General features: G+C 43.0%; 1 protein-coding gene across 1 annotated transcript in view; it reads left to right on the top strand.

The window, feature by feature from the left end:
* Positions 1-268: 268 nt before the first annotated feature.
* ALG13 (ALG13 UDP-N-acetylglucosaminyltransferase subunit) overlaps positions 269-15,312 on the top strand; it is a 29,587-nt gene continuing 14,543 nt past the window's right edge. The window contains exons 1-15 of the mRNA XM_042876783.1: positions 269-415; positions 625-787; positions 1,014-1,152; positions 3,298-3,399; positions 3,811-3,868; positions 5,020-5,607; positions 5,793-5,876; positions 6,925-6,975; positions 7,764-7,810; positions 8,772-8,844; positions 10,687-10,768; positions 11,133-11,313; positions 12,211-12,286; positions 13,036-13,144; positions 14,376-14,440. Of these exons, the coding sequence (XP_042732717.1) occupies positions 335-415; positions 625-787; positions 1,014-1,152; positions 3,298-3,399; positions 3,811-3,868; positions 5,020-5,607; positions 5,793-5,876; positions 6,925-6,975; positions 7,764-7,810; positions 8,772-8,844; positions 10,687-10,768; positions 11,133-11,313; positions 12,211-12,286; positions 13,036-13,144; positions 14,376-14,440 (1,899 nt within the window). The 5' untranslated portion in view covers positions 269-334. The remainder of the gene's footprint in view (positions 416-624; positions 788-1,013; positions 1,153-3,297; positions 3,400-3,810; positions 3,869-5,019; positions 5,608-5,792; positions 5,877-6,924; positions 6,976-7,763; positions 7,811-8,771; positions 8,845-10,686; positions 10,769-11,132; positions 11,314-12,210; positions 12,287-13,035; positions 13,145-14,375; positions 14,441-15,312) is intronic.

Raw genomic sequence — 15,312 nt, 5'->3', positions numbered from 1 at the left:
CCATTAAAGAACAGGCAGCTGTGATGTGGGAGCGGCAGGTTGTGAGCGGTCCCACAGCTGGTTACAGCGGACCCCAAGTAATAAAATAACACGTGAAGAGAAAAGTTCATAGAGCGGAATCCCTTTTTCAATGTACTTTTTTTCTTCTGTGAAAATCCGCACCTGCACTGCCCCTTCCCCCGCGCGGGACCGGGCGGAGCTGGAAAGCGGGAGCCGCCCCTCAGCCGGCCGCCATTTTGGGAAGTGCCGGGACGGGCCTGGAGCGCCCTCTGGCGCCCGTCTGCCCGCAGCCGAGGCGCAGCTCGACCGCTGGCGGAGCGTGCTGTCGCAGGCCATGAAGTCCGTCTTCGTCACCGTGGGCACTACCAGTTTCGACGAGCTGATCGCGACTGTTTCCTCCCCTGCGGCCGAGGAGGTGAGGAGGTGGAACGGCAGGAGGAGGAGAAGCAGGGTCCCAGCCCGCCCCTCACGGCCGTGCCTCAGCCGCGCGCCTGCGCGGGGCGGCTGTGGGGAGAAGCGCGAAGCCGCGCGGAGGGCGGGAGGTGGGAGTCGTTCCGCAGGGAACGGGAGGCGCTGACAGTCCTGGGCCGCGGCCTATCCCCTGCTTCCGTTCCTCCGCCGCAGGTGCTGCGGAGCCGCGGCTGCCGACAGCTGGTGCTGCAGATCGGGCGGGGCGCGCTGCAGCCCGCCCCTCAGCACGGCCCGGCCTTCGTGCGGGAAGTGTTCCGCTTCAAGGAGTCGCTGGCTGAGGACCTGCGGAGCGCCGACCTGGTCATAAGCCACGCAGGTGGGACCCGGCGGGTAGCCGAGGTGTGCTCCTGGGGGCGGGCGGGGAGGTTGGTGGTGGCCCGCGCTGTGAGACACCGGGCTGAGCTGGCATTGGATGCTCGTGTCCGCGGTGGAAAGTTGTGGGGATAAAATGTTCACGTTCAGGAGTCTCTGATGCTTCAGGAGCGAGTAGGGCGATGTTTCAATCAGCTGCAAACGCTGATTGCTTTCTGCTTCTCCTGCAGGTGCAGGTAGCTGTTTGGAGACTCTAGAGGAAGGAAAGCCGCTGCTTGTGGTGATAAATGAGAAGCTGATGGACAATCATCAGCTGGAGCTGGCACGTCAGCTCCACAAAGATGGACACGTCTTCTATTGTAACTGCAGGTATGGAGCTGCTGTGGCTGTCCAACCCAATGCAGTGCTCAGGGGCATAACTGTTATTACAGTATTGAGAATGTAGCAAGAAAACTTACATCTTTCTCTGTAACAAAATCACACTAACCATGTACCTCAGTAAGCTTCCTCACTGGGCGCAGATCTCAGGGGTGCTTGTCTTTCATTTATTTGCAGGGTGGATTTTCCATAGACAGAGTCCTGTACAGGTTAGGGGTGACCTGCTGGCAAAGTGATCTGGGGAGAAGGACCTGGGGATCCTGGTTGATAAGAGGTTGGCTGTGAGCCAGCAGTGTGCCCTTGTGACCAAGGCCAACAGTATCCTGGGGTCAGATCATGAAGGGTACGTCCAGCAGGTCAGTGGAGGTGATTCTACCCCTTTTACTTTGCCCCGGTGAGGCCACATATAGAACTGTGTCCAGTTCTGAGCCCCCCTGTTCAAAAAAGAGTCCAGCAGAGGACCACAAAGATGATGAGGGGCCTGGAGCATCTCCTGTATGAGGAAAGGCTGAGAGACTTGGGGTTGTTCAGTCTGGAGAAGAGAAGGCTGAGAGGGGATCTTAACACTGTTTATAAATATCTGAAGTGTGGGAGTCAAGTTGATGGGGAGCAGACTCTATTTGGTGGTGAGCAACAATAGAACAAGGAGCAACACAGAAACTGGAACACAGGAAGTTCCATAAAAACATGAGAAAGAACTCTATTGTAAGAATGATGGAGCACTGGAACAGACTGCCCAGAGAGGTGGTGGAAATTTTCAGGACCTGCCAAGTTGCCTTTTTGTGTAACCTGTAGGGAACCTGCTTTAGCAGAGGGGTTGTACTTCATGATGTCCAGAGGTCCCTTTTAACCCTTACAATTATGTGATTTTGTTAACTCATTTTATCTGTCCTTTCTTTCCTGTTTAATACTTTTTTCAATCCTGCAACTACTACAACCAACAGTTGAAAACCACAAGCTACAAGGAGTAACCTGCTCCCTACAGACTTAGTACTCAATTTAATTGTATTGTCATGTAGACTTCTCTTCTGAAGTGCTCTGAAATTGACTGCATAAGAAAAATGAAAATATCTGGAGTATTTAGGAAAAAAAATAACATAAGAATGGCCTTTACTGATATGGATCAGAAGTCCATGAAGCTCAGTATCCCATCTGCAGTGGCCATATATAGGACAAGAATGAAAAGCATTTCTTTCTATTATTTTCCCACTAACACTTGAGTAGTTTGATTCAGGAATGACCTAAGCCAGGTGCTGTAGGGTTAGTAGCTTCAAATACGCCTGTCTTCCATGTACTTAGCAAGTTGTCCTTTTAACCAAATTTTGTCCATCCACCACATCACATCGTTTGACAGGGAATTTCACTGACTTGCTATCTTCACTTAAGGAAAAAGAAAAAAAGAAAAGTGCAGCTCCTTTTGTTTGTGTTCATCCTGGCTTCTATTAGTTTCATTTGCTATCTTGGTTTTGACCGTATCTGGCTGTTTCCTCTTTACTTATGATTGTTTATGATCCGTTGCACTCTGTAAACAACAAATGGCCTTTTAACTGAAAGCAGAGGAAATGCAATTCCTGTTCTTTATTCTGCATCTCGTTCTTTTGCCCTGCAAATAGGATTTCGCATGTTCCAGAAGAGCTATAACCGAAGGTCTGTAACTTGGGAACAGAAAGGCATTTTTATTTCAGTTTTGAACAGTGCTTAGCATTTGAACTTATTTGCAGTCTGATAATTGAATGCTAACAGATTGATTCAGCTGTTATCTCTGGCAGTGTTGAGTGGAGGACTAACGCCATGTATTCACATGGGATGAATTCACCATAAACCATACTGGGAGATTCTCAGGCTTTGTTCAGTCTACCATCATTGCAGCCATGGAAGACTAAAAAGTCAGAGCTGAGTGGCCCATGAAAGCTGTGCCTTATGTTGACGTGTGTTCTGCAAGTGATGGCTGGGGCTCACTAAATTGTGCAGTCTTTTTTCATTTCAGCTTAAGTCCTTATTTTTAGTTTTATAGTAGTTTGAAAGAACATGTTTCAGTGTTAAAGTAGTATGAAAGAAAGAAAATGAGGGGCAGGGAGGGAAATCTCCTTTGGAATGAACTTTTTTTTTGTTTGTTTGTTTCATTTGTTTTTACAGCACACTTGTGGAGACACTGCAGTCAATGGACTTGTCAACTTTGAAACCTTTTCCTCCTGGACAACCAGAAAAGTTTGCTTTGTTTTTGGATAAAGTTGCTGGGTGTGAATAAACAATTTTGAGGAATAAAAAGGCCATAATAAAACCATTCTCATCTCTCAGTGAGACCTTCCATGCTTAAAGATTCCACCAGCTGGGACAAATTCAAAGAAAATGCCTGTTAATATCAACTGATGGTTTCCAGTTCAGTTCCAGTTCAAAGTAATCTATATTAATGCTTAAAAGAGCACATGCCAAAAAGGAGGGGAGAGTATGAACTCCAAGTTGACTGACCTGGTAGAAGAAGAAGCATATTTGGACTTCTGGATTAGTTTATTTATTTGTTAATATAAACACATCCATTCTGGAGGAGTTGCTGGTCAGGCAATTAAGAGATGTCTTAGAAGAAATGAAGAGTGAAATACCTGACCTAAGTTTGTACCAATGAAAAACGTGAAATAATGTTTCATTCAGCTGGAGCCCTGTGAATGTAGATCCTGATGATGCAAGTCATGAATACTGGACAGGACATGTAGCATCCAGTCTCATTTGCTTTTGCTACTGTTAAAGCTAAAGCTAGATCAGAGCATGGTTTAGAGAAAGGAATCATCCTTTGCTTCTTCCTTTTGCAAGTTGAATTTTTTGTTTTCATTGTTTGCCTTGAAGGGGTAATTCACAATTTAGAATTTTACTGCAGAAGGATCAGCTTTTGTAAAATCTTCCTGCAAGCAATTCTGTACACACCAGTAGTGTTACCAGGGCATTCAGTTTCACTCTAAGGACAGTAATCTTGGACAAATGTTAATATTTGTATAGACAGTGCTAGGCATTTGTGAATGGTCAGGTTTGATCTTCTCCCAGTTTAGTTGGGTTACTTTGATTGTGCAACAAGTATGTGAAAGAAACAATGCAGAAGTTTATTTTGCAGGATTAAGGGGCATTTCTTTCATAACCACAATGTTTTTAATAAACAGTGTCTGCAACAGAATGTGTATGTCTTCTGTGACTAGTTCACAAACTAAATTCTGTGAAAATAATGTATTTCTGTGAGAATAACTCACTAAAAAAGGATACAAAACTAATTCATAAATACAACTTATTCTCGATTTTATACACATGCTTTAGTGATATTTCGGTACTGAAAAATACAGCTTTTTTCTTCTTTCTGTTCACTTTCTGAACAAGATTTAATAACTTGTCTAAGCCAGTCTTGTGTGCCAGTGCTTGCTCAGTCAGGAGACCGGGTGTCTCCGTGCGCCAGCAGTTACGTGCGTCGCCAAAGCCTCGGTAATGCCTCCAAGCTAAATTGTTTCTTAGCAGAGAGTCTGCACGTAGCGGTGTATCTCGTTGCCTAGCGCTAATGGCAGTGCCCTCCCGCTGGGTTCTGCGGATGCCTTGTTGATGCTCTTGTTTCACGTGGTTACACTGGGAGTGGAAAGAGAACTTAAGTGAAAGATGTAAGGGGAACGTGCTGAGCTGAGAGGCCGGGGCGTGGGTAATTAACTGCTGCCTTCTGAGTAAATCGTGGCGATGGGAGGAGGAGAATGGGGCTGAAAGGGCGCGTTATCGCATCGTTACCTGTTTGGCTGCGGTGAGGGAAACGCCTTGGTTGCTCGATGCTGACTGGAGCTTCCTATTTAATGTAAGGAAATTCAACTGTTTTGCTGCCATCGATGTATCTAGGTAAAGACTTTTAAAAGTAAAGAGGGTTTGAACTTAACAACGTCCGTGCGGGCTACTCGGTGTGCAGGGCGAGAGAACTGCCCGTGTACGCGGTGCTGGCGGCCCGACTTAGCAGTACCTTGTTTGGTGGTTTTCTTGCTACGCTTAAGACGGGCGAAACAAACTCCTGAACCGGCGCTTCTCGTGCCCGAGCGCAGCTTCGAGTCGCAATTACGAGCAGGTATACTAGGCGTTTCCCTAACGAGCTCCACCGTGCAACCCCAGCAGGGGGCGGGCGGCAGCAGCGGCCCCCGCACGGAGCCGGGCACGAGATCCCCGCGCTCGAGGCGGGCCCGACAGCGGGAGCGGCCGCACCTGGGCGCGCCGAGCGTCGACCCTCATTGGCGGCCTCCGCCGCCCTCCCCAGTGCTATGCGAGGAGCCTCGATCCCGCCGCCTTCCCGGCACGATGCAGAAGGGCTGGAAGAAGTACTTCGGGCAGAAGTCGCTCAGCGAGGTGACTATGGACGAGTACCTGGGCAGTCTCGGCCTGTACCGCAAGCTGACGGCGAAGGACGCCTCCTGCCTCTTCAGAGCCATCTCGGAGCAGGTGGGGCCCTCGGCGGGCCGGGGTCGGCTGGGGGGTCGGCTGGGGGGTAGGGGGGGATGCGGCCCGGGAGCGCGTGTGGGGCCGCCCGTCCGTAGGTGCGGCGCCTGCCGCTGCCGGCCCTGGGAGCGGCGAGACAGTTTACTCGGCGGCTTTCTTCTTCGTTCTCACGGAACGTTGTTTTTCAGCTGTTTTTGTGCCAAATTCATCACATGGAGGTGAGGAAAGCTTGCGTCTCGTTTATGAGGCAAAACCAGCGTAACTTTGAATCCGTAAGTACTGTTTGTTTGTTTGTGTGTTTTTGTGCGCTTCAGCGAACGTACATTGGAAATAGCGGGGCGGCTGGCCGTGAGCACCTCCGTGTACACGTGCTGCCTTCAGCCCGGTGTGGCTGGGAGGTGTTCCGTGTCGCCTCGTGGTGCTGGAGCTCCTGAAATCATAAAGCTGCTGGTATGAACTAGATGGCCAGAGGTTACTCGTGTAGGACGTCATCTGTGGCACAAGCAGCATAGAACTGATGATGTGAGAAACCCGTAGAGCTGTTACGATCCTAACAGCATTGAGATGCTTCTGCTATTTGCTAGTCGCAGACAGGAGTTACCTACAGAGGACCCACAAATGTCAACAGCAGATAGCTTGCAGTCCCGGTTGTGTTCTGGGCTGGTACAGGGTTCCAGGTTTCCCTTGAAAACACAAGCCGCGGGCGAAGTTCTGTGGTCCTCTGCAGAATAACTTTGTTTTTATGATTCTCAGAATTTTAATAGCAACTTCTGTAACGTTTTGTACTTTGCTTACTTGCAGCCACCCTTCGGCTAGGGAGGCACTTGCCTGCAGCTGAGGCTGAGACGTTTTAATTAATGATGCCACAATTCAGGTGCTGAGAAACGAAAACAGAACAGCTGAGATTTGTTTTCTCGGGTTGTGCAGTTTTAGGGCCGCGGGTTTTTTTTTCTTTCCCTGCGGTCAGTTTAAGTGCTTAATCTAGGAGGGAAATGAATTGCTGAGTCTTTTTCAGACTTATGTTCTTAAGCTTCTGAGGACCTCTTGGTATCTCTCTACCCTGATACACCCGAATCGTCCTTGTGCCTTGAGACAGGGAACAGCTGAAGTAATTCCCCAGGCAGACCAGAGCCTGAAGTGATACAACTGGAGAGACCAGTGCTGTGTTTGCTCTGTGCATACCCCTGCTCTCTCAGCCAGCAGTGGATGTCCTGTTCAACAGCCAGTAATGATGTTTCTTTGACACAATGTTTAGTTTTAAACGTTTTTGTTTGTTTAATTTGGCTAAGTTCTTATTTTCTTTTTTGTTTTTCTTGAAAGTATGTGGAGGGATCATTTGAGAAATACCTTGAACGACTGGGAGATCCAAAGGTAAGAACGATCTAGCACTTGTGTAGATATTAAATTCTGAGTTGACCAGAACAGGGAAGTAGTTGGATAATGTTTTCAATACCGTTTGTTTTTTTTCACTAGATAGACCTCAGTCCTGAGGTTTCATTTCCATAGGGAATATTATGTTTTTGTAATGAGTATTTATATGCATGTGTGTGTGTGTGTGTTTTAGTGGTGAATTTGGGTGCAAAGAAGCTATCTGTGCAGAGTGGAAAATAAAGCTGAGGCATATTTGTAGGCCTTATTTGTAGCTGCAATTTCCTTTTTTAAAAAAAGGAAAATATGGGCTCTATACCATATCATATGTGTTTACTGGACTCTGCAGCTCCTTTTTTCTTCCTTAGCCTCAGCCTTGAAGTGTACAGTTCTAATTCTTGTTTCTTTATACTCTTAAACTAGAAAGTATGGTAAATACTGCAGTCTCTGAAACAGTGCTTTTTTTTTTAAAAAAAAAATTCAATTGAAAAAAACCTAAAAACCCCACAATTCTTGAGTGCTGTATTTAAGGGTGGCTGCCAGAACTAGCATTATCTTTAGCCATCAGTTTGGTAACCATGGCCATTCCACATTGGAGAAATACACTTTTTTTCCTGGATATCCCGATGTCTCAACTCTCAGTTCATTGTTTATTTGCTTTATCTAACTGAATTTATCTGAATAAACTTAACTAAATTTTATCGTTGTTTCAATACTGTGGAGAGCTAGTATAGAGTTCCTAGTGTTGAAGATGGCTCTTCTACCTCTTGTAATCTCCTAATCCCACATAGGAAAGTGCTGGCCAGCTGGAAATAAGTGCTTTATCAGTGATCTACAAGTAAGTCTTTCTCTTTTTTTTTTCTTAAGTTTCACTTAGTTTTGGACTGTCAATTGTTTTGAGTTCTGGCCTTTTTCCCCCCGGAACCTTTTGTTTGTTGCTGGAGCACTCATTTGTGAAACATAGTAAGAATGCAACCCTAAAGAAGTTAGTTCAATTAACTTGTAAATGAGTGCCATCACAGCTCCTGTTCTAATAGGGTGGATTTCCGGTAGTATTTGTTATTCTTTAGCTAATCGTAAATTCAGTAAAGTGTTGCCTTTCATTGGTTGAGGAATGGGGAGCAGGTGAAAGAAGTAGGAGTTCTGTGTAGTGGAATGCTGCGGTAGTTAGAAGCACGCTTAAAACTCAGTGTAGGTGTTCTTGAGAGCTCTAGTTGTGTGGAACGATTGCTCTGCTCAATATGGAACGCCTACTGCTTTCTTCAAGGGCAGCATAAGCCTGTACAGGTGCTGGTGGTCTTGTTAAAAACGAATGCTGCTGTCCCTGTGCAAGCACAATGCATTTCCACTGATTAAAAGGAAGAACGCTTTCTTTGCAGGCTGGTTCTTTTTCCTTACTGAAGGAGCAAATGGAACTTTTGCAAGACTTAACCAGATTCCTATATTGAGGTTGTAATCCTTCTGAAGTGTGATGGAATCATCTGAATTTAATTGTTTTATTGGTTGGGCACTCTGCCATTGGGCAGAAGTACTTGATCTAATACGATGGGTGTAATAATCTATGATTAGATGTAGCTGTCCTTTCCAGATTCTTTTCCACAAGATGAGTGTCATTTGCTCATCTAGCTATTGCTTTATGATAGCACTCATTTGTCAGGGAAAATGTTCTGATTCAGTGTTTCTCTGTAAAAAACAAACAAAAAAACAGTGGAATATCCAGACTGCTCCTTTCAGCCTTCTTTATAATACACTTCTGAAAGTGCACCCTTTCAAGACTTATTTTTCCTCTGCTTACCTAGTCGAGACTTTATTCTGTACCGGTACCCTGGAAGGCCACCCACTTATGCTACAGACAATGGCTTTGAAGACAAGGTGAGGAGAACTGAGACAATTTCTTGTCCCTACCCCTGACTCCTAGATACCTCTGGTCCCACTTAATTGTGAAAACTTCCTACTGGAGTTGTGCTCTAACTCAGTCTTCCCTTGTGCATTTAAGAACAAACTCCCAGAGCTGACTTCTGCTCATGGTGGAAGCACATTATTTGCACAAGATTTAATCAAACTGTAGTAGCTTTGCTACTGAGGGTTGATTGTGTGCTGTTCCCCTGTTGATCTTTTTATAACAACTGCTCATTGTTGGAAACAAGTCTAATTTTAATGGGAAGAGGTAACATAATTCCAGAATACTATCTCATTTTTCTGAATTTTTGCTGAGTGAAAACGCTTCCTAGTGGAAAGTGGGCTGAACTGACTAGATACAGTGAGATACTCAGGTTGAGTTTTGGAAGAGCAGAATGAGATGTGCACTAACTATAGTGTATACACTAAATAGAGCATATGTGAGAAGGCATTCTCCCCAATCCTGGTGCCTCTCATCTAAAAGTCAGCTGAGATGTGGAGGTTTTCTCCCTGAAGAGGGGATGTTGATAGAAACAGATTAATCTAACAAGTGACTCATTTAGCTGACATGATAGATCAAGACCCATTAAGAAGGAGCTAATGAAACAGCTTAAAAAAAAAAAAAAGGGAACTTATACAGAGCATTTCTTGTATTACATCCCATCTGACCCCTCTTGGTTTTTTTCTGGACTTATATTGATATGCCCATGCAATTATGTGAATAGCTCAAGTGTGCTGCCAGTGAAGTTGCTGCAGTGTACATTTCTGGATGGGCTATTATGTGTGCTCAAATGGTGAGCATGTTCTGAAATCTGTGCAGCTTTAGCTCTTCTGTTCCTGGCTAATACACTGCTATCTTTATATGGGCTTCACTTGCACCTAAAATGTTTTTTTTCCTCTGTGTAGATTAACCTCATTCCAAAATCCACTAACTTTAAAAATCAGGCAGTATGGTCTGAATGAGCATTTGTCCTCAAAGATTTTACCACCAGAGCTTTCGTTAAGAGTTGTCTGCTATTAGACTGCACTATAGTTCTTTCTGGTTTTGCATATTTCACCATGAGATGAGAGACTGTGTTGCTGGAACAGAAGGCACATGAAATTAAGAGCCCTGGCATCTCGACTCCTACTGGGTGGCTGGAGGCATCCTTGCTGGCACTGTGCTAACAACAGCTGCACAAGGGCTTTTGCCAGTTGCAGTTACCTATTCGTGGTCTTGTGCTGAGATGGAATGTGAAAGCATGCATCTTCTATGTGTATCAGTGCATATGTTGCAGAAAGCATGCAGGTGCTCAAAGTTCTGCAGTGTAAAGTCGATTAGTATGAGCAAAACTTATTAAAACTTACTGAGAGCAGCAGGTGCTCTTCTGGTCCATCCGGTGGGGAAGTGTGGAAGTGTGCCTTTGACACTTGCACAGTGTGCTTCATAGATTCTGCATTTGATGGCTTGTGTTTTAATGGTAGTTTTAAATGGTAACTTAATTTATGATAATTATAAATGGTAATTTTACCTCTTGAGCAGCTGATGGTTTCAGAGCAGAACTGGAAACAGATGTTATTTATTGTTTAATGCATTGTGATATACAAAAGAATGGTTTTTGTTTATATAGTAGCTGTAAAGTTTGTAAATAAATTCATAAGATCCAGTTTTAAACTGATTGTACAGCTCTTTCATACTCATCTTTGGAAGATTTACTGTTTCCTTAAGTTCACGTTGCCTATTGAATGAAATAGAACGTGAACTAGAATATCAAGTAAGAAGTGTTGGGTTTTATGTCACTCCATCCTTAAAGTTTGTCTTCTTTATTTTCCCAGATACTACTGTGCTGTTCTGGCAATGGCCATTATGACTCTGTGTATACAAAACAATTTCAAGCAAATGCTGCTATTTGCCAGGGTAAATTTGAAATTATTGTGTTGTGTTTTGTTTTATTATGAAAGAGGACTGTGTGCTTTTGTATGTTTATAGGCTGTGCTTATTCTGGTTTCCAGAGACAGGGAGGGCGAGAGATGGCAGCTCATTTTTTGTGTTAATGTACGCATACTCTCAGTATACTTATCTGTTAAGTAGCATAATGAACCAAGTGCCCTCCATATGTCTCTTTTCACCTGAATTATTTTATGATCCTCTTCTTAATTGAATTCAATATATGTAGTGTTTTGTAACAGTAAATATTGCCTAAAGATATGCTTACCTTGAAAATAGGAGCTGTTGTACGTCTGATATTAATTTGTTCTGAGCTTTGTCTTGGTTTGTCCAGCTGTATTATATGAAATCCTGTACAAAGATGTGTTCCTCATGGATGAGGAAGAATTAAGGTCTGCAGTTGAGATGTTTCGAAGTGGTTCCAAGAAGAACAGAAACAGTGGCTGTGTAGAAAGCGAGGATACAAACTTCGATTGTCTTCATGAAAAAGTACCCAGAAATCCATCAGGAAAGAGGTAGTGTTTGATGGGGGATTGTATGGTAGCAGGGAAATGTTGAAATAAATAAAGTTTAAAACCTTGCTAAGGGCAGTGGGTTAGTAGGCTGATTTCTCCAAGTTCCTTTGAATGTGGTACTAACAGTGTTTTGTGGCACAGGCTCAAAGCTGAAGTGTGGTGTAGAAGAGACAGTGTACTTCAGAGCTTAGTATTGTCATGGAATTGGACATCCTCTGCTACTGGCTGTGTTATATTTGCATGCAACTTTGTAAAATGAGTGTTTGTAAATAAAATCTTCCCTTTGTCATCAGAGTTCTCTTGATGAGAGACCTACTAGCTTCCTCAGCCTCTAGCTTTGTACAGGCAACAGTTTATTGAGAAAATTAACTATTTGTATTTTTTCCTTAATTGAATTGTACCCCATAGAGACAATTAAATGGGGGAATCGTTGAAGTCTGCTGGATCCGTTGGAGTGAGGGGAAGAAGCGAATGTACCTGCCGAAAACCTTGATGTTCTTTAATCACAAGTCACCACAAAGGCTTGAGGCAAAGTGTGTCTGTTAGTAAAAGCTTTCAGGTGACATTGGTTTTGTAGTGCCTGGAGCAGAGTGGTGTAATAGTCAGCAGTGAGAGTTCAGATGTATTCAGTGGGGTCATCTTCATCCTTTCCAAATGCAAATAGTGGCTATCCTTAGGGATAGGTTTGAGGGTGGTAAGGGTCATGATCTTAAAACTAGGAAGAGACTTGTCCTCTGCTCCCTTACAGCCTTTGTTTCAGGCAAAATCTGCCACTTGATGGCACTATGGTGCTTTTTTCAGGTTTTGTGAAAAGTTAGTTATTTTAACCCTTAGTTAAAAGTTAGTTATTTTAACTTATGCATTGCATCGTTTGTAATCTTATTTTAAATTGTTTAGAGGTGATAACTGGGAAGGCAATGATACTGACAATCCAGTGGAAGATAAGTTCAGACAAGGCACTGAAGAAGCAAAGGTTTGGCAATGAGGGAAGAATTTCTTGTGTGTGGTTGGGTGTTTTGTGTTTTCTCCTTCTGTTGCAGAATGTTACCCACGTTAGGGTAATGTTTCTACTTCTTAAAAATAACTTCTTGAAAGCAGATTGCTTTTTTTTTTTCCTTTTTTTCTTTCTGTCTGCCTGTCCTTTGATTTTTTGCCAGTTTTTCTTGAATTGGATAAGCCTTACTGCTTTTTGAGATCCTCTTGTTCTTTTATAGCTGATGTCTGGCTTGTTGGTTTTTTTTTTTTTTCCCTCCAGAAATTGAGCTCAGCAGACACTTCCTGGTCTGCTGTTTGCTTGTCTGAAAAGTGGCTCAAGTCAGCCCACTTTCATTTTGAGCACAGTGTAAATATCTTTGGAACAGGTTTTAAAAGGCCTTTGGATGCCTGTTTCCAGATGTAACAACTGGAATTCCCACCAATTTTTAAGTCGTGGCTTCATTGGTCTAACTAGTTTCTCTTCACTCGAAAAGAATTGAAGGAATGCAGAGTGTTTCTCTTAAGACTATTTTTGATCTTTCTGTAGTCTGTCAGCTTAGCTTCTGAGTTGAACAATCATCAATTCCTAAATTCATGTTTATGTTCTTGGTCTTTATTCTGCATAGTAGAAGTGAAAGTTTGGGGAATTTGGGTGTAGACAAATGGTCCGTAGTTGGTAGAATAGAGATTATGCTTAACATTTTAAATGTGCTTGTTAATGATAGTTCACTTCAACTCTATTTCTAGACTCCAGAAAATTCCTCAAAAATGCCTTTCCCCTACAAAGTGCTGAAGGCTTTGGACCCAGAGATTTATCGAAATGTGGAATTTGATGTTTGGCTGGACAGCAGAAAAGGTATCTTTAAATCAAAAAGCCCTCAAATCCAAACCTTATTTTTGCTGTGAGCTCAGTATTAAATGTATGAATCTGATGCTTTTGACACCTTCTTTCAGCACAGCGGAGGTATGAAGGATATTGGTTAATCCACTTGATATTTGTAGGTAATATGTCCTCTTACCAGAGCTATTTCTTGGTTTCATTTCAAAATACCAGGTCCTGTTCTTGGTGTTGTATAATGGTTGTAAGGTTGCTAAAAATCTGACTCCTGATGCTTAATGACTATAATGTAGGAAATACCAAGACTCTAAGCAGAGTACAGAGCAGAATTCTGTGTTACTATTCAGTTGTGCTGGGAATCATCCAAATTTGAGCCTACAGGTGTTTATTTTTAATGGTATGCCTGAGGACTCCTAAAGCAGTGTTATAGATTGTGTTCTGTCATAATGAAGGTCTCAACTTTAGCAGTGAGATGTGTCGCATGAAATGAGTTGTCTTTTGCTTCCCAGCTCTCCTGGGCTTGAACATCCTAGAGAGATTTCGTGGTCTTTGTGGGTTCAATAGTTGCTGTTTTATGGCAATACACTGTGGCTGGTGTGTGAACAAGTTGCCAAGGAAGATGAATTTTGAAGTGGCATCATTGATATTTGACCTGGAGAGCTTTGCATACTGAAGAACTCCAGCATCTTCACAGCTGCATAAGTAATAATGATTGTCATTAAATTCTTGAAATGGAGTACTGTAACTAATTATCTGTGTTGAGTACTGATGTACAGAGAACCTGGGCAGGGAATGGAGGGGGAAGGGGGGGGGAGGGAGAAAAGGTTGAAGTCTGAAAACAAGGGAGAATACAGGAATTCTGTTTTTTCCTGGGTGATGTTTCCTTTTTGCTAAGCGTTACCGGTACTCTGGCAAGACGAGTCCGTCATACTTAAGATTGGTATTAAATGCTGAATTAACACAGTACCATCATAAAGGGTACAAGCATTGCAGTACGTAGGTTAAGTAGGCCTACTACTTCATCAGCTAGATATTGTTAATCTCTTATGACTTAGGTAGTTATGGTCTAAGAACTAGAGTTACTTCATCATTACGGTGAGGAATGCTTATATATACATAGGGAATGTTAACACACCTGGCCTTTAATTAGTAATTGAGAGTCATCATGAAGTATTTATAGGGTACTTGAAGAAAGAACAGTATTTATTAGGCTTTTTTCCTTTTTATTTATTTATTCGTTTGTTTTTAGAGCTTCAAAAAACTGACTACATGGTGTTTGCGGGGAGACAGTACTATTTAGGAGACAAGTGTCAGGTTAGTACTCAAAGGAGGTTCAGTTATGGTAAATTACTAAAGCTACTTCACATGGAGCATGGTAATCCATGAAACGACTTCATAGAATCTTCCAGGGCTTTTCTCATTTTCTGTCTTGTAATTATTAATTTTATTTTAGTTTTTAATTAAATTTCTTTCTAAAGATCTTTCTTTAAATATTGGGCGTGAATGAAAAGCTACTTGGAAATTCATTGGGAACCAGTGATACAAATAATGTGAGTGCTGAGGTTCTGCACTGGGAGCTCAAAGTGCAAAGTATGTGCAAAACTGAGGTAGTTGTCTATTAGATTTTCACTGGAAGTCACCAGCAAGTCTGTCCAGTCTTCTCCTTCTCAACGGTAACGTAGCAGGTTTCTTTTAAGTAACTGAGAGGGAAGAGAGGAGTGGCTGGGAAATGCTGAAATCAAAGTCAACTTCCCTTTTGTTCTCATGTTGTATGTAGTGAAGGTGTACTTCTTAAAATCACTTTGAGGTGGTGCTGATAAGTCATGTAGTGACTCTTCTTGCTCACTAGAGCTTTCTTGCTTTATTTTTTGTTCTGCTCAAGTTCTTACATAGTGGTCCTCCTTATCTGTTTGACACAGTGTGTGAAAGTAAGTTAGAAGGCAGAAATCCATCTTCTTAAGCCTGTTTTACAGGAGTTTACACATTGCTTGCAAGACTGTTTCTTTTCCTTCTTTTCTTAAAGTAGTATGGTGCTGTCTATCTTGCCTGGTCTGTTAGTATTTGATATTGCTGAGCCCAGCTCATAACATAAAATCAGCTAGGGGGTAGGAACTTTGCTGGTTTGTAGGCAGTATTTGGTCCCCTGATGCTGTTTAGTTTTTTCAGGGCTTCCCTTGTTCTCCCTC

The sequence above is a fragment of the Lagopus leucura genome, unplaced genomic scaffold, assembly GCF_019238085.1.
Source record: "Lagopus leucura isolate 7727_CA_CO unplaced genomic scaffold, USGS_WTPT01 Super-Scaffold_100016, whole genome shotgun sequence".
Lineage (NCBI taxonomy): Eukaryota > Metazoa > Chordata > Aves > Galliformes > Phasianidae > Lagopus > Lagopus leucura.
The sequence above is the reverse complement of the archived record's forward strand: the minus strand, read 5'-3'. Positions and strand labels throughout refer to the sequence as shown.